The sequence below is a fragment of the Hypomesus transpacificus genome, chromosome 21 (genome assembly GCF_021917145.1).
Source record: "Hypomesus transpacificus isolate Combined female chromosome 21, fHypTra1, whole genome shotgun sequence".
Classification (NCBI taxonomy): domain Eukaryota; kingdom Metazoa; phylum Chordata; class Actinopteri; order Osmeriformes; family Osmeridae; genus Hypomesus; species Hypomesus transpacificus.
Window position 1 is genome coordinate 1,931,256 of NC_061080.1, and position 25,081 is coordinate 1,956,336.

Sequence of the window (25,081 nt, forward strand, 5' to 3'; positions counted from 1 at the left end):
GCAATAAATCATTCACACATCAAGCAAGGCTTAAAGGTCCCATGACATGAAAATGTCACTAGGAGGTTATTTAACATTAATGAGTTCCTGTGGCTAGAAATGTTTATAAGTGTAAACCAAGCCCTGGGTATTCTTCTCTGCCTTTGAGAAAATGAAACCTCAAACGCTCCGATTTATAATTGTTCCTCTTATGTCGTCTTTGCTTTGCCTGCCCAGAGAATTTTCGCCCAAGCATGGCAGTTAGCCCCGCCTCTCTACTCCTCATAGCATTTAAAGCTACAGACACAGAAATGGCACCTGCGATAGCTCATTTTGGGACTGCTTGTAGTGGCTGTAATTCTGCACCAAGGCTGAATTTCGGTAAAGACACCTCATATACAGTATTAGGGGACCACTAAGGCCGATATAAAAGCATCTAAAAACAGCATGCCATAGGACCTTTAACTTCATAATCAGTTTGAGAAGCTTGGTTGAGCGGCATTTCTTATGTGCTTTTGATTTGTGTGGCAATACAATAGCCACTAGATGGCGCAAAAGGCTCAGAATTATATCTCGCTTGTTCATAAAATTGACAGACAGTTCGACTCGAGTACAAATGTTGATCTACTGCAAATTTTAATAATTTCCCTGTTTCCTAAACCCCATTACTGCTAACTTTATACTTTAATCTACATTACAATGTTTTATATTGGCATGTTTCAAATGTTAAGGCTACTATTAGGCCTGTTGTAAACCCGTTTTAATATATTAGGCTATCCATAACAGCTGCTGTTGACACTTTGCATAAAGTTGATGAATCCGGCAATGGAATGTGAAGTGGCTTGTTCAAGCTAACTGTAGGAACTGTTCCACAGTTTCTGCCAGCTTGTCTGTAGGCTGGACCACAGGTATATCTATTGACAATTTAGGCCTAATTCATCACATTTGTTCTTAATTCACCGGATCCGGTAGCCTTTAGCCGGCATAATCAGTATTCAGATAAGGGACGATTGTGTGCACACGTAGTTTGGTGGGATATTTGTTCTGGGATAGGTGTGGACTACTGAGCTGCGCAAGTTAGTAGGCTAGTTGTTCATAAGAAGGACTCGACGCATTTCTTTGGTCTGACAACAATCGCAACCAGGCGAACTGAAGCTGAAGGAAGTCCCCCCCCCCCCCCCCCCCCCCCCCCCCCCCTGGCGTCGCAGAAACTTGCTTCAAAAAATTGATTTACGCACCTAGCACTTTTTAAGAAAGTTCGGGGACTTCACCTGTGGAAGCAGCAAGAGCGCAGGTAATTTCGCGCCTTTAAGATTACTTTTGGTGTTTACATGTGCATATGCTTCACAGGTAACATCTAACAGAGGTCCATATGCTTTCATTTACCATCATAGGCTATAGCCTAAGCCTACTGTATGTAAAATTCGTGACCCCAACGTAAAAATGAAAGAAATAGGCTTGCCTACATGGTTTCACTATCGCTACTCAGCCTTGCAGGATTTATTGGCATATGTCTGTGTATGATTAAATATTTTATAACATAGGGATACATGTGTCACGAGTAAGTCATACAGTTTCCTCAAAGACAATTGGGGCAGAAAACACTTAACATAGGTTTTATTTATGTAGGCTATAAGCATATGTCACAAATTATTTTCACTTAATTTTGGCGTTCTTAGCTCATATGACAGACAGCCATGAATTAACAGAGAAACATGAAAGAGAATGAATAAGTCTATTGTGAAATGTTTCAGCGCACCTCCAATGTTGGCTTACTCAACACCCTATTAGATTACCTCAACTGTATGGCTTGTTCAACGGGGTCCTTTCTTTTTGTTTGGTCAGTTGTCAAACTGGTTCATCCACTTAGTTTTATAGTATCTGCCAACAAGCCAAACCTTCTACTGTACATGCATTCTCCCTCTCTTTCTCACTTGAATACAGGGTTCAGGATGATCCCAGTGACTGAGTTCAGGAACTTTGCCTCAGATCAGAATCCCCGCTATCGGGTTCTGAAGCCATGGTGGGATGTGTTTTCAGAGTACCTGTGCATTTCCATGCTCATGATTGGAGTCTTTGGATGTACCTTACAGGTGAGGCGAAATCTCAGCAACAAATTACAATTTCTAGTTTTACTAGATTGTGATACAATGTGTGAATACCACAAATAGAATAAAGCAAATATTTAACCGGTATTTTTGTTGCACGTTCACATTCTCATAACAGTTGCATATGCATGCAAAGAGCACCTGGGATATACACAGTGAAACTGTTGCAACACTTAAGTGTAGCACATTTACAGGATCAAATGTTTACCTTAAATGTGTAACTTTAAAAGTATAGTACACATTTTACCTTAAATACCTTATACTTTAACTCATATAAAATATTTGTCCTTGATGACAACCTTCAGGTCTAAATCTTGAATCCCATACCACAATGTTCTTATCTAACCTCCAAGTTAGAGTAAACAGTAACAATGTAACCTCAATGAACCAGCCTTAATCCAAAATTGGCCCAAACCCCAAACACTAGTTGAGTATCTAAGATGTTGTCTTGCCTGCCGAGTTCAACAGAGTGTCAACCAAAACAGAAATGGGATATAACAGTGATATAACATCTGACAACCTTTCCCTCTTTTGTCCATAGCTGACACAGGAGAAGATCTCCTGCCTCCCCAGCCACTTGTCCAGCCCCACCCCTGAGGCCATTGACTGTAGCTATATCCGTGGGTACCGGGAGAATGAGACACAGGAGCACACTCATGTCGCACCCCACGACACTATCATACGCGAGGTATCTGGACGCAAGAACAACCTGGATATTCACCAGTACGTGTTTGTCAATCACTACTGCTACGAGCGGGCAGTCCACTGGTACGGCAAGTATTTCCCTTACCTGGTGGTCATCCACACCATGATCTTCATGGTGGCCAGCAGCTTCTGGTTCAAGTTCCCTGGAACATCGTCCAAGATCGAGCTCTTCGTCACCATCCTCGGGAAGTGTTTCGACTCGCCCTGGACCACACGGGCACTCAGCGAGGTGTCGGAGGAGCGTGGCGAGGAGAACATGGTCATCTGGAGGAAGAACACCATGTCAAAGTCACCCGACAAGTCGTCGACAGAGGAGGAAACGGTGGGACTTCTTCACCGTTCTTCCTCGGTGAAATCCAACCCGGAGAAGGTGAACCCGGAACCACAACCAGACGCTTCTCTGCTCGACAAGAAGGAAGGGGAGCAGGCCAAGGCTCTGTTTGAGAAGGTCAAGAAGTTCAGGACTCACGTGGAGGAGGCGGACCTCCTTTACTTGATGTATGTGTTACAGACGTCCATCAAGGTCTTCCAGTTTCTCTTGATCACCATCTATAGCGCTGTCCTGGTGCCCAACATCGAGATAATAGTTCAGTGCTTGGTTCCTCCAGATTTGACTGGATTTGATATCTTCTGCTGTAACCACAATAAAGCCCATATCTTTTCCAAGTTAGCCTACTGCTACATCTGCTTCGTCGGGGTCTACGGACTTCTATGCATCTATAAGCTCTATTGGCTATTCCATCGACCCCTTAAGGAGTACTCTTTTGAACATGTCAGATTAGAGACGGGCATCAACGACATTCCGGATGTGAAAAACGACTTTGCGTTCCTGTTGCACCTCAGCGATCAGTATGATGCCCTTTACTCCAAACGCTTTGCCGTCTTTCTATCAGAAGTCAGCGAAAGCCGGCTTCGCCAGGTCAACCTCAACCATGAGTGGACTGCCAAGAAGCTCCGCACCCGTCTTGCCCGGAACGTGAGCAACCGTCTTGAACTCCACCTCTTAATGCTACCGGGGCTTCCGGAAACTATTTTCGAGGTTCCCGAGGTGGAATCCCTGAAACTCGAACTTTTGACAAATGTCACTATTTCCTCCAATGTGGTTCAGTTAGGTAATCTCCAGGAGCTAGCGCTGATCCACTGTCCTGCTAAGCTCCAATTAGCCGCCCTGAACCACCTGAAGGAGCAACTAAAGGTTCTCCGACTGGCCGTTGAGGGTCTGGAGCAGGTGCCCATGTGGATGTACACCCTACAGAGCCTGGAGGAGCTGCACCTGAGTGGACCCCTGACCAACGAGATCTCCCGCAGCGCCTCGCTCGATTCCCTCCGAGAGCTCAAAGCCCTCCGAGTCCTCACCTTCCGCAGCCACCTCACCAAGATCCCGCCTGGCGTGGCGGACGTGGCTTTGCAGCTCCACAAGCTCGCCGTCTACAACGAAGGCTGCAAACTCCAAGCCTTCAGCAGTCTCAAGAAACTGACCAACCTGGCCTCCTTGGAGCTGGTGGCCTGTGTGCTGGAGCGCATCCCCAGCGCTGTATTCAGCCTGTCCAGCCTGCAGGAGCTGGACCTGAGGGACAACAAGTTGACCACCGTGGAGGAGATCCTCAGCCTGCAGCATTGCCGACGCCTGGTGACACTGCGCCTTTGGCACAACAGCATCAGCTACATACCGGAGCACATCAGCAAGCTGCGCTCCCTCGAGGTGCTGGATGTCAGCTGGAACAAGCTCAACAAGGTGCCCTCCAGGCTCTTCTACTGCACCAAGCTCAGGCACCTAGACCTCTCCCACAACCAGCTCACCTCCCTCCCCCCCGAAGTGGGCATCCTCCAGAGCCTACAGCACCTCTCAGCGTCTTTTAACTCCCTAGTGTCCCTTCCAGAAGAACTCTTCTCCTGCAAAAGGCTTAAAACCTTGGCTTTGGGAAACAACCACCTGCACTCTCTGAGTCCCAGGGTGGCCAACTTGGCCCAGCTTGTTCGCCTGGAGCTCAAAGGAAATCGCCTGGAGTGTTTACCCCAGGAGATTGGAGACTGCCCATTACTCAAGCTCATTGCTGTGGTTGTTGAAGAAAACTTAGTTGATTTGCTACCCTCAGATATACGAAGTAGGATGACCAACAGTTGAGGGATGGACAGGATAGATTGAAAGTGAATGCTGACATTGGGTGGTGTGTGGAATACTGTGTTCCTCTTCTTGGCTTTTGAAGACTTCCAAACCAGAAGTTCAAATGGGATGAAGCAACATCAAAGACATTTACAGAATGAGAGGAGAAGTGAAGAAGGGCTTTCTTAACCTTTGTGCTGACTTTGACTATGTCACATGACCCAAAGGTTCACAACGAACCATCGTAGTGTTTACCCAATTTTACCCAATACAATTTTTAAAAAAAGCATTTTCTTTTATCCTTCGATGTGGGGGGTCTGAGACAGCCCGACGGTTAACAGAAAATGCTTCACTTTGTTTTTGTATGCGGTGAAGTTGTCGCAATACGACGGTGGGTCACAATGACAGATGGGTCTGAATGACCCGAAGATAACACAAGGTAAATGCTTTTGGCACCTCAGCAGAACAATCTTAAGCAAAAAAAAACATTGCAACCTCTGTTAACTTTAACAGTTTGATAATTGTTAAGACAACAATACTGTGTGACCTTTTCAAATACTGTGGTACAATACACTGAAACAGAATATGTTTAAAAGGCCTGACAAGACAGCTTATTAACCTTTTATGAAATCAAAAGGACAATGGCGTGTAGACAATCCCAGTTATGGACACAGATGAACATTTGGATTCAGTATTGTCATCCTCCTTAGCTATGCCATTTGTAATATTAGAGGAATCCTATTTCTGAGCGCCTTTTGGATGGAACCTTAACAACTTCTAACAAAGACTGGAAGACAAGGCAAAAGCCTGTTGAACAGGTTTTTAGCTGAATGCTATCCAAATAACTATCTTTGGTGTTCAACCACTTGACGTCTGTTAACTTAAGGGAATAACTTTTATTAGCATGAAACTTGACTGCAACTTGACCAAATTAATAACTGTGGCTTGTCACAGCTGACACGTCAATCACATATTAAGCAATACAGACTGATATCATCACATGAAACTTCCTTATTCCTTTCTTTTCTGCAGTGGCATTGTTTTTTACTACCTCATCTGCAAAACAGTCAACCAGTGACACTACAGACTAACTGAAAAGGGCTTGATTCCCAGACAATGCTTGCTACAACTACTATCAGTTATAATGTTTTAGAACAGGATGAGTCCATTTGACCGTTTTTGAGGTCCAACTTTGTACTTTTCAACAGCAGTAGGATCACTGTCGATAGTGAAAAAGAACCAGCACAGCAGTATACCTGTCGTGTGTGTGTGTGTATGTGTGTGTGTGTGCGTGTGTGTATAAACATGTCTGTGTATGTGTGTTTATATATGCATGTCTGAATATGTGGGTGTATGGCTGCATTTGTATGAGATTATTGAAACACAGGATCATTCATGCAAAGTTCTGTTTTCATTCTTTCATTTGATATGTTCTAGATGCAAATCCTGTGATTCACATGTGTTGTAGAAATATTTGCCTGGCTGTCATCCGCCCCCACCCACACACCTACCCACCCACGCATAGAGCCATTACAAATTTGCTGCCATTCTGTTCCTCCTCTCTCTACAGCAGCAGGCACAGTCGAACTTGAGGGTGGAGTCTTGTCCTGACTTGTGTCTCCATAACAAGGGATTACATCTGTTGTATAAAGGACATATCCCTTTCATACCCAAAGACTCACAGGCCTGGCCTTAACACATGCACAGACCATTAGGAAACCTGCCCAAACGAGAATCTAAAAGTGAGGGGGAAACTGAACTAGGGTGGAGCAAGGGAGGACCAGAGAGAGAGTGAGTGGAAATTTCCTAAGGTGCACAGCCGGGTCTGTCACACCAGTGCGCGTGGCCGCGGTATGCACGCACACACAGGCATTCCTCTCTCTGGCAATCATTGCCTCTCCTCTCCCTTTTAGCCTGTCCTAGTGTCAGTTTCAGACACTTCACCCTACTTGCCTCGGGGGGAATGTCCCTGTACTTACTGTAAGTCGCTCTGGATAAGAGCGTCTGCTAAATGACTAAATGTAAATGTAAATAGGAATCGACGTAACTCAATCAGGAAGTGATAATGAAGACATTAGGCTACATAAACTCTATAGGCTACATAGTTCTTTTTCAATTGGTCCAAAGAGATTCAGGGTATTTAGTGGGGTACCCTCTTCATCCACTATGCATGTACTGTAATTGTCCCTTGGAAGTGCAGTTGAGACAGGCTTCCTTTCGGGGTTATAGCTAATGGACATCCGTGATTCTGAAGTGAATTGATAAGAGCTTTTTAAGTCTGGGATGTTGTATCCAGTGTTCTCTTGGGTTCCCTGATGCGACTCACTAGTTAGTTTTAAAATCAAAGAGTGACATAAGACCCACGAGCACCCACTGGTTTCATGACCCCCCCCCCCCCCCCAAGTCCCTTCCCTTTAAACTTTTAGAGAAACATTCATTCAAAAGAGGGGGGTTAATATCTCCATTAAATGACTTTTAAGGGTGATTGTATTGCTTCTACTAAACACAAATGTATAAGCATGGGATCCAACATTAATGTTAAGCAATTGTATTATTTGCCGTATACAAAACCGATTCAGTATTGGTTTACAGATTGTCTTTTATTGTCACTTCATGTGATAATATTATCTCAACGCCCTCAATACATACAGTATGTTGGGAACTGTAGTTAATAAACTATATGTTTCGCAACGTCACAGCATATACTACAATATATATTTTTAAAGTGTAGTTGTTGGCAAGAACTTGAAATTGCCCAATTTATGTGTTGAGGTAATTTGCACTTTGTACCTTACACCTACTTAGTCTTTCAAGCTCATTTTGGTACGATATTTGTATCATTTTTTCCTGGAAGACCATATGCAAATGAACATTCAGCCTTAGCCACTGGTTGCACAACCAACATGCAGGCTAGGTGGGAAATATGAGTGTGCTACTGAGCACAGCTCATGGCCACTGGCACATCCTTGTAACACAGGAACTACAATTCCCACTAACAAATTGAAAAACAGCATGGTGTTCAGGACAAGGTTTCCCATCATGATTCAGAGCTTGTATATAAATTATTTATGTGAGTAATATGTGTGTGTGTGTGTGGGTGTGTCCGTACCAGTTCTGTTATGTAGCTCAGGATCTGAGCATGTTTGTAGGTTTGGCCATTGTTATCTATACTGATTTATTGATGGTCTTGTTTGCCAAGGGTGAGAACAGGAACTAGGTTTCCAAGTCTCAGTGAAATGGACTATTCAAGCAATGAGGTGAAAAGTATGTGAAAAGAATTTCTGGGGTTCTGAATCTCAAAATAGAGCTTTGAATTAACTTATTTCTACCCATCAAATGTACTGTTATATCAGTTTGAGCTCAGAGCTCGAAAGTATATTTTCTGATTATAGCAACCCCATAACTAATGGTAAACATGTAATATGAAAAGTAAGAAGGGGGATAACATGAGTCCTTCAGGATGTGGCAGGTGAAACTGGAGTCCTGTTGTCTAAAGCGAACAAAAGCCAACTGTTCTGCTCCTGTACTGTTTCTGGAGCCAACTAGATGATCAGACCTCGACTGTTTCACTCCAGATAGCTGACCTTACGTTGTTTTACCTCGTCAGTGCATTCCTTCGCCAAGTCATTAGAAATGCCCTTGTGGAATCCCCTTGGGGTTGAACACCATGTGCCTCATGTGTTGAATGAAGGATACAATGGACAATGCTTGCTCTGGTTGGGCTGCTACTGTACCCAGATGCAAGCTTAGAGGTTAAAACGTAGAGCAGGGGTAGGCAACCCTGGTCCTCAAGTGCCACTGTCCTGCCTGTTTTAGATGTTTGCCTACTCCAACACACCTGATTCAAATTAATGGGTTGTTATCAAGCTCTGTGGAAGCCAGGTAATGATCATTCATTTGAATCAAGTGTGCTGGAGCAGGGAAATATCTAAAACATGCAAGACAGTGGCACCAGAGGATAGGGGTTGCCTACCCCTGCTTGAGAGGAAGCATTCAGCATGACACTATTTCCTGGGACTCAGAGCCACATCTGAGTAAACATATTATTGAAGTGTCTAGGTCAAGTCTGAGAAAACTAAACAGTTATTTAAGAGATGTTTAAAGAACACCTGTAATTGGAAAATCTTTATCACCAGACTGGATCAACAGTATCTGGTGTACTGGCAACCTCTTGTGGTCACTGCAATTCTGTGTGAATGGTATAGGAAGACTATAAGTTTGTTTGGCAAAATCAGATACTAAATGGCATTGTGAAAGATTCCAAAGTGCACAGCATATTTTCTATCGGATTCTAAATCGAAGAAAAAACATATATACATTTTAAATTAAAACACTTTATTTTGTCTTCCAATATAAAGTGAGTACATTTTTTAGTTTAGCATGTATTTCTATGAATAACATTTCACAATAAATGTAGCTGTTTACAAAATATTATTTCCATAAATAAATAGATTAATTAAAAATTCAGAATACAGCTAAAAAATACAAATACAACTATGCAAAGCGCAATCATCATGGTACGCCACGTCAAAATTCATAAAGTTAAAGTCAAAAAGTACTAAAGTTACAAATATCAACAAGTTAATTTCCTCCACAAATGAGGAAAAATGTAATACAAAATCCAAAAGAAAAACAAAATATATACAAGTGTGCACTCCCTATTCACAGGGAACATCTAAGGTGCCTAAATTGCACTGTGCAAAAACAGGTGTCCAAAGGTCCACCGATTACTGATTCCGATAAGCTGCTAAGACAAAAAAAAACGGTCGGCCGATTCCACAACAGCCATGACCCATTACTACAATCATCCCTCACAGCAATAAATTCAAGTTACCAGGGTCGAGAGGAGAGTGGGTTGGGTTGATAGGAGAGTGGGTTGGGTTGGGAGGAGAGGATGGGGGCAGGGGGTGGAAGTCCGGCTCCTGTCCCACAGAAACACTACGGCCTACTACAACTATAGAGGTGTCGGTGGGGAGTAAGACTGAAAGCCACAGGATTCCAACTGCCTTTCCAGCAGTTCCACAACGTTGGCTGTACACGACTCTCGCGCCACATCCAACGCAGTGCGTCCGCTGGTGTTGGTGTGTTTGAGGTTGGAGCGTGGAGCCAGGAACTCCACCACATCCAGGAAGCCTTCTCGAATGGATATGTGGATGGGCAGGGCACCACTCTGATCTGGTGTGTTGACGGAGGCACCGAACTCCACCAGGACTCGGAGTGTGTCCAGAAATCCGGTGCGCGCCGCGTCATGCGCTGGTGTCACTCCTTGGCGGTCCTGAATGTTTGGGTCTGCTCCGTGCTCCAGTAGTAAATTGGCAATGGTGACGTTGCCCATCATCATCACCTGACGTGGAGAACAGAAAAATTGAAGATCAGGTTACAGTTATTAATGCTATATGGATAAAGGGAAAGACACAACTAAGATATGTGAGACCTGCACAAATGCTCAAGAAGTAGACTGACCTTTTGTATAACTGAGAATGATAGGTTTCTACATTAATAATTTAAGATTACAAGCACATCTACATACAGGAAATGCATGTACAATGATCAAATAACGACAGATTACCTGTAAAGCGGTCTTGCCAAATTCATTGACAGTATCGGGGGGAACTCTGCATTCCTCAAGCATCCTTCGGACCTCACTCGTGTCCCCCCTTGCCGCCGCAGTCGTCAAACTCCTGCCCGCATCATACTGACTGAGGACCATTGTGGATGGCTGTCTGTTTTATTCCTGTAACAGAGCAACATAAGGATTGTTAAATGGTTGTTAGGCAAGGTGGGGAAATTGTGAGTTCCTTTGCTGAATTCATAGTAAGTTCCGGTTTACGTACAGTAGCCTAGTCTGGTTAGCTAGCTAGGCTGAGCTAACAAGTCAAGCGCTAGCTAGCCACAGACCGGTGGCTATATAAATAGCTAGCTAACGCAGTCTCGCTAGCTAGGATAGCTCTACCATTTATTTACAGTAAGGACTCGGAATCAACCAATTAATGTCTACTTCAAGTCTTTATTGACTTGCGTCGAGTAGATGGTTAGTGTTAAATGCTGGCCAATGCTGGAAACCAATATAAAAAAGTTGTCGGAAGGGTGCATTATTTTTGGTCAAGGCTAACTAAATGCTAAATAACTAGAATGTATCACATGTTGGAAGAATACAGATTATAGTTGTAATGCTTTGGCTATCTTGCATAGAAGTTGGGAACTATCTGGAGACATCTTAAACGAAAGTACAACCTTTTTCAAAACAAGGTTTCTTAGTGTATAATGAGGGGCAAATGGAGTTGAAGTGATGCTCGTCAAAATCCCAGGGGAATCTGATGGCAGGAAATTTGAACGCCTCATTCAGGAAAGTGCAAGTTTCTCTTCTGTAAGTTTTGCCTAGAGATGTCGGCTCCAAACTGACACTTTGTACATGTAGGCTATAGTTGATTTGGAAACAAGAAAAACAAAAATTCTTAACATGACTTTTCCCTGTCTGTTGGCTACCTTTACTGTATTGATGAGAGAGCGTTCATTAAGAGCGTTCATTAAAACGTTGCTGTCAGCTCTTCACAGCAAATTAAACCAATTTTCTGAGGCAAATCTATTACTTTAAATTGTCCAAACAGTCAGATTATCATTCAACAGTGTCCAAAATCAGAATTTGGTTTTATTCGCCATGTAGGTTTACACAAACACGGAATTTACTGTGGCCGGAAGGTGCAAACATACGGATCCATTCATTAAGTGAGGATTATTACTATTTTTGATACCTCCTCAAACCATCCAACCCTTTCTTATTGACGAGCTAGGTTACCCTACTCATCAAGATACATTATTTCCAGGCAGTGTGTATAGCTTTTTCACAATATAACGCTACATTTAAATGTTATTGACCTGTCACATTAAAGAAGATATATTTTTGGTGATTTTCCAACAGTTCGTAACACATGCTTGATATTTTGAGTCAAGCTGATATATTCTTCAACATTTAAGAAGACAATGAGTTCTGTAACGTCAATACAACTATAATCCTGTAGTTTGTAAGCAGATGTAGCCACGGGATCAATGCATCAGCTGGTCAAAACACTCCGTGTTTTTCAGCCGGTCAATGCTTTGGAGCTAACCTATGGCTGTAACTAGCTAGCTAGTAGCCTACTTGTGACTCGGTAGTTCGCTAATATTGTTAATAAAGTGACTCCCACGATGAATGCAACGCATGATTACGACATTAAACTTGAACTTAAACTTGCTGGTCATAAAATTGATGTAAACCCAAAGGTTTTAAGTAACTCTAGCCCTAACGTTCAAGCCGTGTAACACTGTAGTAGGATTCAAAGCGAAAAAGCATTTAGGTGTTGTCGGTCTCAATACAATAGCCTACCTGAAAGCGGTAGGAAGCGAATAAATACAATGAAAACAGGCACAAATAGGAGATTAGGGATATAACGACTTGAGGTTTACTAAAATCCGATTTCGGATTTGTGTCTACGATTTATTTAAGATACACCAGCCACCTAGACAAGAAGAACTGAGCATACATTTTACATCTATCCACCTTTCTTTAGTTACCTTCGTCGTTTCGATGAGTTCCCGAACGTTACTTCCTTTTTATTTACTGTCCTGTCCTATCTCTGCCCAACCTAGCAACTTTCAAATAAATCACAACAAATAAAGTTTAATTATTTAAAAGGCGGTAGGACCTTTAATTTGCGCGCTGAGATCAACACTACAGTTTGCCCAACCAAAATTTACAAACATTCGGAAAGAAAATATTTCCACCAATCAGCACTTGTCTGTTGGGTGCTGGCACTCCATATATGGCAGAAAGGGTGGCGCTACGTCTTGGTTGCTACACCATCACTGTGGCAACAGTACTATTGACGAATCAGAATAGGGAGCACAGAAGGCGGGCAATTTGTAAACGTTGATGTGTGCCAAACTCAGTTCATTCATATTTCTGACTTTTGACAGTATATCTCCAAATGACACTTACTAAAAAAGGCGGGTCATTGAGAACATTGTTGCGTAACCTTGAACTAAAGCCGCCAATTAAATGTTTAGCAATGTTTTTAGGCGCAACTGTTTCAAACTCTTTTGAATAGGAGATAATCAAGCAAAACAAGACCATCAGACATTTTTGGAATCATACAATTATTTTAATACGAACAGCTTCGATAATCTACACACACGAAGAAGGATTTAAAATCTATAACATTATTTTACTATTAGGTACATTACAAATAATCACACGATTAAAGCAATCAATTGACATGATGGCAAACCAAATAGGTAGATATGAAATAAATTCAGACATTATTTTAAGTGTGCATCTCAATTGATCGTTTAGCAGTTATCTCTGGTAGCAAGGAGGGGTTCATTCTCATTTTAGGTGTTAGTCCGTAGTTGGTAATCTAAAACAAAACAAAAACACCAGGGTAAAACTAGAATAAAATGTTTCTCAAAGTTAAAACAGGCAAAAAACTGTTTGTATGTAATTAACATGCAAAAAATTGGTTGTACAACATGCGTAGGTGCCTACCTCCACTTTGAGTGATATACCTGACCCAGGGCAATGCCTGGTAGCCACTTTTCTCTATGATCTTCATGTACCGCACCTGATCATCAAAATAAAGAACAGAGCAGAGCCAGAGAAGGTCAAGGTACAAAAATGAACATAATATGGATGACTGTCCCTGGTCGACACGCTTTAACAATTTGCTTAACCAAATGAGGCAAATGATTTAGCCAAGGCTAGCAAACACACCTGTATCCCTGACACTGTGAAGTAGGGGATCTCAAAGTTGACTGTGATGGGAGGCCTGCCCTCCATCTCATTGTTCTCCACACTGGGGAGGCCAAAGTGAGCCCTCATCAAGAACTCCTTTCCTCCCTGGAACAAGAGTAACTCCATCCAACTTTGCCCAGCACTTCTCACACCAAGACTGCATTGTAATATCATGACCTCACAATAGAGAACACCAAAAATGGCGCAGCTCTGATGTACTAACATATCTAGAGTATCTATCCAAATGTATAATTGGACTCACAGGGAAGGACTTGATGGTCCAGATCACCAGGTTCTTCTCGGGGACGTATTTGGCGCTGCCCGTGCTGGTCTTGAACTTGGGGGAGTCGGCATCACTAGGCACAGGTACCCGCACCTCCACATTGTTAGCCACGGACTGCTTCTTAAACTGACCTTTCGCCTGGAGAACACAACACAGAGCCGATGTCCACTCAGGAATAACACATCGTTTCGATGAGTTCCCGAACGTTACTTCCTTTCATTTACAGTCCTGTCCTATCTCTGCTCAACCTAGCATGTATTGTGAATTTACATACAATTAAAATTAAATTTATAGTGTGCAAATTTGACCATAAAGTTATACATTTAGTGTTTTTATGTGTTGAAAACCATTGCACGGTTTTAGTATCAGTCATACTCTACCTTGACCATGATTTCCACTCTGCTGTGGGAGAACTTCTCTATGACAGACTCGATCCATATCAGTGGCTTCACCTGTGAGATTTGGGGTTAGAGTTTGATCAACTGCACGCACGTGAATCCAAATGCGTTTCGTGGCGCGTGTCCGGAGGCGTTGGGCAAAGGCTCACGTGCGTGTTGAGGCGGTAGGACATGAGCTCGGACTCTCCGTCCGGGGGGATGAAGGAGATGGTGCGGTCGCTCTCGAAGCGCGAGAGACGCACGCACTGATGGAACTTGACGTCCTCCATGACCACCGTCTTCCCCTTGTCACCTGAGCGCACGCGCGCAATACACACACAAACAGGTCTGCATAATATGCCCGGCTACGTCCTATGTGCATATGTGTGTGTGTGTGTGTGAGAGAGTGTGTGAGAGCGCGTGCGCTGTTCTTACGGCCAGTGAGGGCAAAGAGCACCCGGTCATTGAGCCCCAGTCTTAGCTCAGGCATGCCAGACAGCATGGTCTTCAACTTGATACTGCCCACGATGTCACTGCTCATCACACTGCCGTTAGCATTCACCTGGAGGACAAACAGGGGCCACAACCTTCCTCACATGCATCACGATGAGAAACATTATTAGCCATTATACTGAAGTGTCCGAAGTGTCCAGTTTTCAAGTTTATTTGCCATTTGCGACAAGGTACGTTGGAATTTTTGGACCTGCTTGGTTCAGCCTTGTTTTTCCAGTTGTCTAACCTGTGATGGTTGTAAAGCTTCTTGATTAGCAAAACTACAAATCCTATGTAAACTATGTATTGTAAACAGCATGCATGGCAGACGCATCCATCCATGGTGGGAATTTTGGTCAAAATCACTGTCAACTGTCAGTTTTTCTCTACTTCTATCGCAGTGTCGTAACATTACTCACCAGTACGTTAATAGACTCGATGACGTCAATAAAGATCTCATTCTTTTTGTACTTGATGCCCTCTGACCTCCAGGAGACGGCGTTGGTGACAGTGGTGGGGACCTTGGTCTTGGTCACCTCCAGTTTGTTGCCCTCCTGTGTGATGTACCTGCAAATGACAATATTTAAAACTACTATGTTCTACTTCCTAATGGGTAACGAGGGACTGGGTTAAGAGACACTGCAACTTTATCTTTCCTTTCCAAAAAAGTTGGGGAGGATCTTTTTGATGGGTTCATTTTAAGAGATCACTGCAAATTGAACCCTTCTGTTTCTCACTCAAAACTTTCATAATCTAATTATTGGTTTGAGGAAAGAAAACAGTGGTCTCTTCATAATTTCCAGAGCTGTAAATCTGGACAAAATGTCAGCCTTGAATGAACAGTGTGTGTGTGATGTGCTGAGTCTCACTCCTGCAGGATCTTGCTGTCAGTGGTCTGGGGAAAGCCAAAGTCCATCAGTTCATCCAGCAGCTCATACACCACCACAAAGTTGTCTTGAATACTCTCTTCCTCCAGTTCTTTAAAGTACTCTGTGAAGACCTGGATGAACACACACACACACACACAAGGACTCTAATAATAATAACATATGACTTAACATGGACGTGTGTTACGACATGCAGGAGTGCCTCAACTCACCTCAACTAATTTATAAAGAAAGGAATAGACCAGGGAAGCATTCGAGTTCTTGTTTGTAGTTGCTACCACTTCACATAAATGATGTCAAGGACAATCATGTACAATACCCATACAAGCAAATGCATCATTTATTGTTTTTCTGTTGAGTCTTTGCCCGTGTCCTTTTCCTTTAAGCAACAAAGCACCTTATTTACAGGACAAACGTGCTACTGAAAATTGAGCAATTTCATGGCAGGCGCCACAAGTGCAGCAACGACAAGAACTTGAAGAACAAGAAAACATTTGATAACGTTTTACTTTATTTGGAACTACTGTGTGAAAAGGATACAGTACAGGTTGCTGTGTTTGATCCACATGAAGTGGACTCTTCCATGGGACATGATTGGACAGATAAGACCATCCTCTTCTTGTTGCATTAGCAGGGGCAGGAAGTGATCGATCTCTGACATGTCCACATCGCCTTTGTAGTTCCGACATATCAACACCTAAGGGGGATGATATCAAAAAGAACAATAATATATATATTTCATTTGATTAATATGGGTCAAGGAGTGAGAAGTAAGGTTTACAGTAATGAACACATAGTATTCATTAATGATAACTAATAATAACTTTACTTTGACTTGGTATAAGTGAATGTGACTCAAACTCAAAATATCACATTCCATGAAGTCCTTTAGAGACCACTCCATTCTATCCCAACAACCAAGACGAGAAAGAACACATACAGAAATTACTATGCAAAACCAGATGCCAAATTAAGATACTAGCTCATGCAAGTTTAACAGCTTATTGACGTTGGCTGTACGGAAGGGACTGAAGTCGCTGACTTGACTTATACTTGAACTAGGCTATATGAAAATGTTTATGGAATGCTTGTACCTGTCTGCATGCACTAAAGGGACAGGTGTCACTTGAAACTGCGTTCTCTGCCTCTCCTCTTTCGTTGTGAAAGGTCAAATTACCTCGCAAGCTTGAACAAATCAGCTTGACTTACATACTTAACTATGCAGTAAGACGCATTTTTGCAAATTGAACAGGCCCACACTGTGTTGCTGTCAAAATGAATGTCAGTGCAGGCAACATACATATAAAAGTCCCACCGTTTCACCTTAACTGACATTTTTTTTTAAATTATTTTTACAACCTGTTCGAACAGCACAGGTATGTCAGGAGCAGAACATTTCCATTTAGGCTACCTAACTTACGGAAGTTACTCTCCTTTACGATTAATGGAACTTTAACAATCTACTTATACAAGTGGTATGACTCTTGGACAGGTATTCACGTTTCACAATAACGGTTGGAAAGTTGTCCAAAACCCCAACCAAAACATTGGGTAAACAATTTCGCCCTTTTCATGCGTAGGCTGTCCATGTAAAAACGTTATAAATCAGCAAAGGCAGCGTGAGAATTGATCTTACCTTTCCTTTTAAGTCCAATACAAATATAGCAGAAGCCGACATTATTTATTTACCAAAATACTGAGCATATATTCTTAAAGTATCCAAATACTAAAATAAGTGAAACCAACGCATTTATTCGCCATTAAAGTTTTCCAAATGAAGGGTATTTCTTTAATGGTGCATTGGCTCCACCGTTCCTTTTCCTGAATGTGTCGACGTCACTGGTTACAGGTAAAACATTTACTAGCCCATGGCTGAAAGCACCTGTTGGAGAAAGGCGGCACTTCTCATAAAATCCGCGAGAGGGCATCACATGTTCATAATTTAGTATGGATATTAATGATTTACAGCAATAAAACGTGGGCAATATTCAGAATTCAGAAGATTCAAGTTTTACAATTTTGGTTGAAACTTAGTCAGATATAATATAGAATGATAAGCGAAATATAACATTTGATTTATTTTAATACGTTTAAAAATGAATATGTTTTCAAATGATCACTATAGTTAAAAATGTACTAGCGTGATAAAAATTTTATTCATTTAGGCCAGATATTAAACTGATATTTTCCAAGAACTTTAACCTTTGGACTTTAAAAGTCCTTAACTTTTTTTTTTCCTTTACGTTTCTTTTTTCGGGCCCCATTGAAGCCACTCGACCCTAAACCTGTATCCTAAAACTGCAGATATGTTACGTGATGTTGGAGCTTAGTTCTAAACCCATAACCCCTTCTCTATAAACAGGTTCCCACCACACCCCATCTCCTTTCCTCATTCAAGCCTCCTCTTCTAGTACTTGCCCTGGATCCCAGTCTGTCCCCTCTCCACCCATCCATTCAACTCTTATCAACTCTTCATGGGAGACGTGACAAACTATAACATGACCTCAGTTCAGAAGGCAGAAGTGTATGCGAGGGTCAGACTCAAGTCAATATAGATGTCCCTCTTCCATTGCCTGACAGTTCGGTTTTCATAAGCATCTTGGTCTGCTGTTGACATTCACATGTAAGCTGTAAAATGGGTTGGGAACGCCTTACCGAAACACTGCTACAATCACAATGGGTTTTATCTGTTAGGCCGTTACGTGTTTTAACTTACTGTATGAGCAATATAAGAAAGCCCCAGATAGGAAAAGCTTTGTTTCCCTTTTCGCTAACTCATTGTTTGCAGGACTGTATACTATTCACATAGTTTTGCAAGTAGGTACACTCAGGGCTGGCCCAAGCTTTTATGGGGCCTTAAGCAGAATTGATTTAGGGGCCCCTCGGCGTCGCTTTTTATTGAAAAAATTACATTAAACTGTTACATTTGATCTTGGGGGCCCTCTGATGGCCACGGGGGCCCTAAGCAGCCGCTTAGTTCGCTTATGCCTCGGGCCCGCCCTGGGTACACTTTATATTAATTAACTGTGACCTATTGAATACATTTAGACAAATTAATTAGGCTGAAAAAGTGGTACCCCCCCAACAGGAGGCACCAGAGGAAACATGTCAACATCAACATTGCCCCCTTTAACTCAATATTCTGGCTCCAATTCCCTCTCTCACTAAATGTCTTTCTCTCTCTCTCTCAAACATATAGAATTGAGGTTTTTGTAGGTCAGACTGGGAAGGAGACGATGTTCAGCTTTGTAACCTCAGGCCAGGAACATGTTTAAGACTGATTCACTTATATTGTTCATTTGATATACAGACTGATTCTAAAGGTCACATTGAGGTTATAATGACGATCACAGAAGGCCTATTTGGGCCCAAGTTGCTTTGGAATGGCCTGGAGTCTTCTTCTCTCTCTTTCATCCATTCAAGGAAATCTGGATTAAATGTCAGTGGTCAAACCTGTAAACAGACTTTGTACCATCACACTCACTTAGTTTGACTTCAAATTCAAACTTCAATTCTAGCTAATAAGGTCAACAGCTCAAGCTTATTAGTGTAACCTCAGAGATGTTGCTCACCAGCCTTTCAGATGTCAAAGCTTATACTTCTAGAAAAGAGACACTAATGTGTCAGTCTAAGACATCCTCCCATCCTTTCAGCATTTGAAACCATGCCGGTTTGGCACGTTTGGTTTCAGGAATTGAGCTGAGAAGCTTTATTGTTGTCGCTTATCTCCATCCAGTACAACCAGTTCTCTGTGTGGTAACCTGGCGGGGGAACTCTGACGTCTCATTCACTTCCCATTATCATGTCACCGGACACTCTCAATTGGCTACGACTCAGTGTGGTGTGAGTTGTAACTCCGCCCCTTCGGGACAACGCCATCCAATGGTATCCGGTAAAAGGCTCATATGTAAATAGTGAGGTGAGGCAGAGATAACATTAGAGATGTTGTATCTGTTGCTATTAATCACCAGGGGTTTCAGGGGTGTATCTTTAGCTCTGACGAAGGGCGCGCAGGGTGTTGTTGTACTACAAATTTAAATGGTTATGAGCACAAGCGTTTGTCAACAGCAATGCTGGTGCAGGTGGTTACGCCTGTGGGATAGCCATTGATGTGCACAAAGGTTTTAATTGTGCACAGCAATCAATTCTTTTAATAACAAGTAGAGTTTCACCCACAAAACATTTGCATTTTCTATTATCAACCATTGATCATTTCATTCATGTGTTGTGTATCTGTTATTTTATTTAGCATTTTTTAACACCCACAAAAAGAGGTGCAAGTCTCAATTATTACCCTGAATAAAAAAAGGATAAACAAAAAACAAAACATAGAAATAACCGAGACAAAAAGCAGGACTGTATAACATATATAGATGTAAAAGCCCTCTACCTAAATTATAAATGAAACAGATTGATTCTTCATAGATACTGTATAATTCCCTTAAAGAGAAATACCATCAGAGTTCACTAGAGGTGTGATTTAGGTGATACTGCTGGCCCACTACCAGACGTGACAGGCACCTTTACACAGCGTTCTTTTTATGAGGAATGTAGTCCTGGTCAGACAGCATTCCACTCTGCTGTCACATATTGACAACAAAGCCTTGTCCTTGAGAGGTGGGGTCAGGCTGGGTTTACACAGTCCTATGATTGCACTCTTAGTGAAGTATGTATTAGATGACTGATAGACGACATTCCCTCGTTTTTGGGGAATATATATTATAGGTAAAGTTAGTAGAGAAGAATACATGTTAATACAGGTTTTAGTCTTGCACCTGGAGGACTTTTAATGGTTTATGGTTGAAAAGCTATTGGCAGAAAGAGAAGTTTGTTGATTTTACATTACGTTCGATAGATAAATTATGAAGATTAAAGAATTGTTCTCAGAGAAAGCTGTGTTGTGGTTTGTGTTCCGATGACAGTACTGAAAAGTATTCTGAATGCAGGTTTGCTTGACAGCAGGGTCATTTTTGTTGATCAATTTTTTCCCGTTTTGGGCTCTGTAATGTGAAGTAGATTTGCAGTGTAACCCTTCAAGCCCTGCCAACAGTCTGCAGTGCTCAGAATCTGCTATGACGTCTTCTTCCTAGAAGGGTGTTCGTATTGAGAAAAAGTGTTTCAAGAGACAGGAAGGAAGAGGCGTGTTACTGAAATACTCCAGTGACACACACGCTCATTTTGAGTGACACTTAATTTATTTCTTTACATACCTTCAGCCACCGACATAAACCACAGTGAGACCTAAATAAGATATAAAGGGTATCACACAATCATTCACTCTTAAAAAATAATTCAAGGGACTTGTAAATGTAAGAGTTAAATAAAGGTATTCTTGTTTAAAAAAAATACTGACTTTCATTATAATGGATATTTGGTTTAACTGTATTAAAATTCATGAGTGAATCTCAAACAGCAATCTTTGTGTAAAATGTACATGTAGTAAGTAAGTTTATTTAATAAAAAGAAATGATGATTTTACTGACAGATTACAATGTTTGGATATTAGAAATTATTACTGTATGTTTCACCAACATTTTTAAGAATATACTATGAATAGCAATTATTTTTAAGAATTACAATTATTTGACAAATCAACTCAATATATTTGGAAACTACTTAACAACTTAAAAGAATGAGTAAACGGGTATGAAGCGACGTCATTTCCTAACGGTTCTGGCTCAGAGACAGACGACACGGAGACGTTGCTTGGCGGGCACAGCTACTTGAAGGTCTGACTGGACTCCACCGCGACAAGACCAGAAGTTTAAGTAAGCAACATTTAACACAATAATCGTTTTACATACATCTCAGTTACAGAAGCAACAACTGAGCATGAAATATCAGTCGACCAACATTACTGTGACGTCGAAGTCATTCTTTGGCAAAGCTAATTTGACTTGTTAGCACACTTTAGCTAGCTAGCTAGCAAGCTGAGTCTGCACGTGCTATGCGTTTTCTTCAGAAGGCTACAACTAAGCTTACATTAAGCAGTTATATTACATACAGTTTAACATTAGACTCTAACTTGTATAACCACAACACTTTCGCACCTTGTCGGCCTATGTTAAGTTGGAGAAAGGTCTGAAAATAAAATATTTTTTACTGCTGAGGTCAATTCAGTTAACGTTATAATATGTGAAGTTAGGCCTTAACAAATTGTCGAAAAATATTCAGGTATATGCAAAGGCTAATGTTTCTTTTTCTTTAACTTTTTTCAAAATCAGAGACCGGTTAATACCACAAAGATTGGTCTCTTTGAAGTTCAAGCTGGGCTTTGCCCTAATTACCATGCCATGTTGATCTTTAAATCTCACTCAGGAGGAAATCATGCATTGAGGAGCAGTATTCATTACTTGCAATTCATGACTTGTGTGGAACGTTGTTCGTAAAGTTAATTGTCAGTTCAAGAGTTGTTATAATCCTTGCTAAATATATATTTTAAATACATTTCAGATGGAAAACGGCTGATCAAGAAAATGTGAGGTAAGTTACCATTAGTTTTTGCAAAAAGAAATTGGTGGGGGAGGAATTGTCTTTAGTCTATCAATTTTTATGCCAATAAAAGGTTTGTATCTCTTTTGTTTCAACATATGCTTAACTTAAGAGACGGGACAGGAATGTGTGAGAAAGAGGGGAGGACACCAACAAAGGACAGCAGGCCATATTCAACTCAGGTCACAGTGGAAAGGACTGAGCCTCAGGACACTACACTAGCCACCGAGGCTCCCTGATTTGTATCAATCTTTAAGGTAACAGCTCATGGGGTGGCAGTGTAAGCTCTGTACATTTGTCGCATCATCAAAGGGGGGACTTATTAAACACTACCGACTGAAACAGACATTTAGGTCATGGACATTTTCTTCCTTGTATTCATTTGAACAATCCTCTAAGTAAAGCTCCTGGTCCTGATGGTCTCTTTTTTTCTAAATATAAGAGGGGAATTTAATGTAACTTCTGTGTTATTAAGCCAGTTAAATAATCACAATCTCCCTGTTGTTTTTTTTGTCTTTTTGTTAAAGGTCAAGGCAGAGTTTCAACGAATTACCACCGCAAATCTTGAGGCAAAATTCATGTCAATGTTGGACCTTTACTCTCCTAAACTGCTTTCCATCTTCCAAGCCAAGAAAGGTGCTGCTGGAGAGAGACATCGTGCAGAAATGAATACTCTGCTCCAGGTATTTCAGTTTACTCCTGTTTAGCTGTTGCTTTCCCCCACCTGTTTGTAATTAAAGTGCTCATATGCTTTTGTCCTTTATTGTTATATATCTTTTTTTGTGCATGCTATACGTTTACAAAGTGAAAAAGCTCAGTCCCCCCCCCCAAACAGAGTTACCCTCTCCATCAGAAAACACCAGTCAGAAGCAGAGTATGAGGGCGTGCCATATTAGCAGCTAGCATACCTGCAAACTAGTCTCTTTTTGGCAGGCCATAATGTGCACTGAGCGAATAGTGTATCTTCTTGTCATTTAAGAATATATTTTCTCCTAAACAGAGCGGAAATTCCATTCAGAAAACCAGAGAAGTTGTCCTCCGATGTCTCATCGATCACCTTGGTGAAGACGTGAGTGCCTTAATCAAGACTTTTGAGGTGAGTCCAATTTATGGATTTCAGGAGTCTCCCTACAATAAATGTGTAATGTTGAAATTGGTGCTTCTGCTAATGCATCGGTGTATTTTTCTTTTACAATGTCTGCAGAATGTTAATACAGCTGTCGATGTGGAAGAAGAGCTGGCAGCACAGGTGATGGCTGTGAACCTGGTCCGGAATGAATGTGGACAGGTCGATGATGTTGGGATCGTCATTGAAGGTTCCACTGTACTCAGCCATCTTGGAGATCTCAGCAGAGCCTGTTGCTACCTGCTAGGACTGACCTATGCTTTGGATCTGAAATACCCCAAAACTCTTAAATACATTTTTGAGGTATTTCAAAAGATGCTTGTGGAAGTGGATTCCGGAAAGCTTTCAGCAAAGGTGCAAAGATTGACAAACAGTATGGTCATGTAGTTGCTGAGAGGAAGCTGTTCAGATGAGAACATGTGACTCATACCCAATTGAGCCATGTGTGGAATGTGATATATGACTGTTAATATTGAAGTTATGTACAGAAACCTGGACAATCTAAAGCGCCATTTAATCAGATGATCTCCAGGTGTGGTCAGGCTCACAGTGTTGGAAAGATTTCAGTGTGTTTTGAGTCAACATTGTACACCTTCCATTGATAAGCCTTTATCTTTCTTTTTTCCCATGTATAAGCCATTAAGCATGATTTCAGTTTACAGGAAATTTCCCTACAAATGTCTTAAATGCATTTGAAGTTCAAAGTATCTTGAATTGTTAGAAATACGGAAGTCTTTAAAAAAGCATGTCCAATACAGATGACAGAAGAGTTAGACTAAAGTAAATCATTTAGATTTTGCCAAAAAGTTGTCAAATAAAATGTCCATGTTTTGTGAGATCTTGGTCTTACTTAATATTTTTTTGGATTAACATTTATTGACATCAAGTAGAATACACCTATACATTATAATAAATTGAGTAAAATAAATAAGTCAGTACAACACATATTTTAAATAAATCATAGGCAAGTATTCAGTTATATCATACTAATGGTTTCAGTTGAATCTACTCACTTCTGTGCCTTCTGCTAATGTTTTCCACATGGTTGACAAAGTCTTTCAATTACATGTACTTACTTATATTTGGTAATTATACCAAATCAATTCACTCCAAAATGATTACTAATATTACTCAACTATACTCATTATTTATAGTTTGTTCTGCCTGATTTCCTAGCTTTGTAATCTACTCAATATTTTTGAGTGTAAAAGTGTTACACAAATTAAATTAAGTAATGTGCTGTATTTGTTTTTAGAGTGTCATTGTTCTACGTTAAGGGTAATGTTCTGTAGACCTTAAAGTGCTGTAGACCTTAGGTAATTGAGAGTGTAATACTATAGCAGGGCTTTATACAATACATGAACCCCTTCAACACAGGATAAAAAGCTATTGATGTCACTCCCTCATCTCCTGACTCTCACTGTATCCAATGCTGATGTATTATGCAGAGCAGAGTGCTGATGCGGTGTATTGTGAATGGGCGGAACCAGTAATTAGTCGTGAATTATGGATGATGATTGGTGGGGTCTGGTTGGGTAGGGGGGGTTTTGTGGTGGTGTGTCAGACCACCAAGCAATCTTACCGCCTAAGCTGAGAAGACGCTTGACAAACATTTTTTGCAATGGAGGGCATGAAGAATTATGTTCAACATTTTTCATATTACTGAATTAGTATTAAGCAGAGTTCGTTTCCAACTTCTTTAAATCCAAAGACCAATCGACGATCAAATAATTGTTATGTATTCAGATATGGTTTATGTGT

General features: G+C 41.3%; 3 protein-coding genes and 1 long non-coding RNA gene across 4 annotated transcripts; 2 read left to right on the top strand and 2 right to left on the bottom strand.

Moving 5' to 3' along the window:
- The first annotated feature begins 850 nt into the window (after nt 1-850).
- si:zfos-323e3.4 (volume-regulated anion channel subunit LRRC8E) lies at nt 851-5,202 on the top strand. The gene is made up of 3 exons (XM_047043547.1): nt 851-1,273; nt 1,924-2,072; nt 2,629-5,202. Exons 2-3 carry the CDS (start codon nt 1,932-1,934, stop codon nt 4,915-4,917), a joined length of 2,430 nt encoding a protein of 809 aa, XP_046899503.1. The 5' UTR covers nt 851-1,273; nt 1,924-1,931; the 3' UTR covers nt 4,918-5,202.
- A 4,012-nt stretch (nt 5,203-9,214) lies between these two features.
- On the bottom strand, nt 9,215-12,621 carry cdkn2d (cyclin-dependent kinase inhibitor 2D (p19, inhibits CDK4)). Its single transcript, XM_047043605.1, has 3 exons — nt 12,448-12,621; nt 10,466-10,630; nt 9,215-10,240 (listed from the first exon to the last, which is right to left on the bottom strand). The coding sequence occupies exons 2-3, from the start codon at nt 10,604-10,606 to the stop codon at nt 9,851-9,853; spliced, it is 531 nt and encodes a 176-aa protein (XP_046899561.1). The 5' UTR covers nt 10,607-10,630; nt 12,448-12,621; the 3' UTR covers nt 9,215-9,850.
- A 391-nt stretch (nt 12,622-13,012) lies between these two features.
- Nucleotides 13,013-17,553, bottom strand: ap1m2 (adaptor related protein complex 1 subunit mu 2). Its single transcript, XM_047043572.1, has 12 exons — nt 17,339-17,553; nt 16,243-16,399; nt 15,915-15,982; nt 15,685-15,815; nt 15,235-15,382; nt 14,759-14,885; nt 14,494-14,636; nt 14,327-14,398; nt 13,926-14,084; nt 13,643-13,768; nt 13,418-13,493; nt 13,013-13,289 (listed from the first exon to the last, which is right to left on the bottom strand). Exons 1-12 carry the CDS (start codon nt 17,378-17,380, stop codon nt 13,264-13,266), a joined length of 1,275 nt encoding a protein of 424 aa, XP_046899528.1. The 5' UTR covers nt 17,381-17,553; the 3' UTR covers nt 13,013-13,263.
- Nucleotides 17,554-21,361: 3,808 nt separating this feature from the next.
- Nucleotides 21,362-24,156, top strand: LOC124483258. Its single transcript, XR_006957789.1, has 6 exons — nt 21,362-21,470; nt 22,156-22,185; nt 22,307-22,451; nt 22,722-22,877; nt 23,195-23,290; nt 23,399-24,156. It is a non-coding gene; the product is annotated as an uncharacterized LOC124483258 (long non-coding RNA).
- Nucleotides 24,157-25,081: the final 925 nt, after the last annotated feature.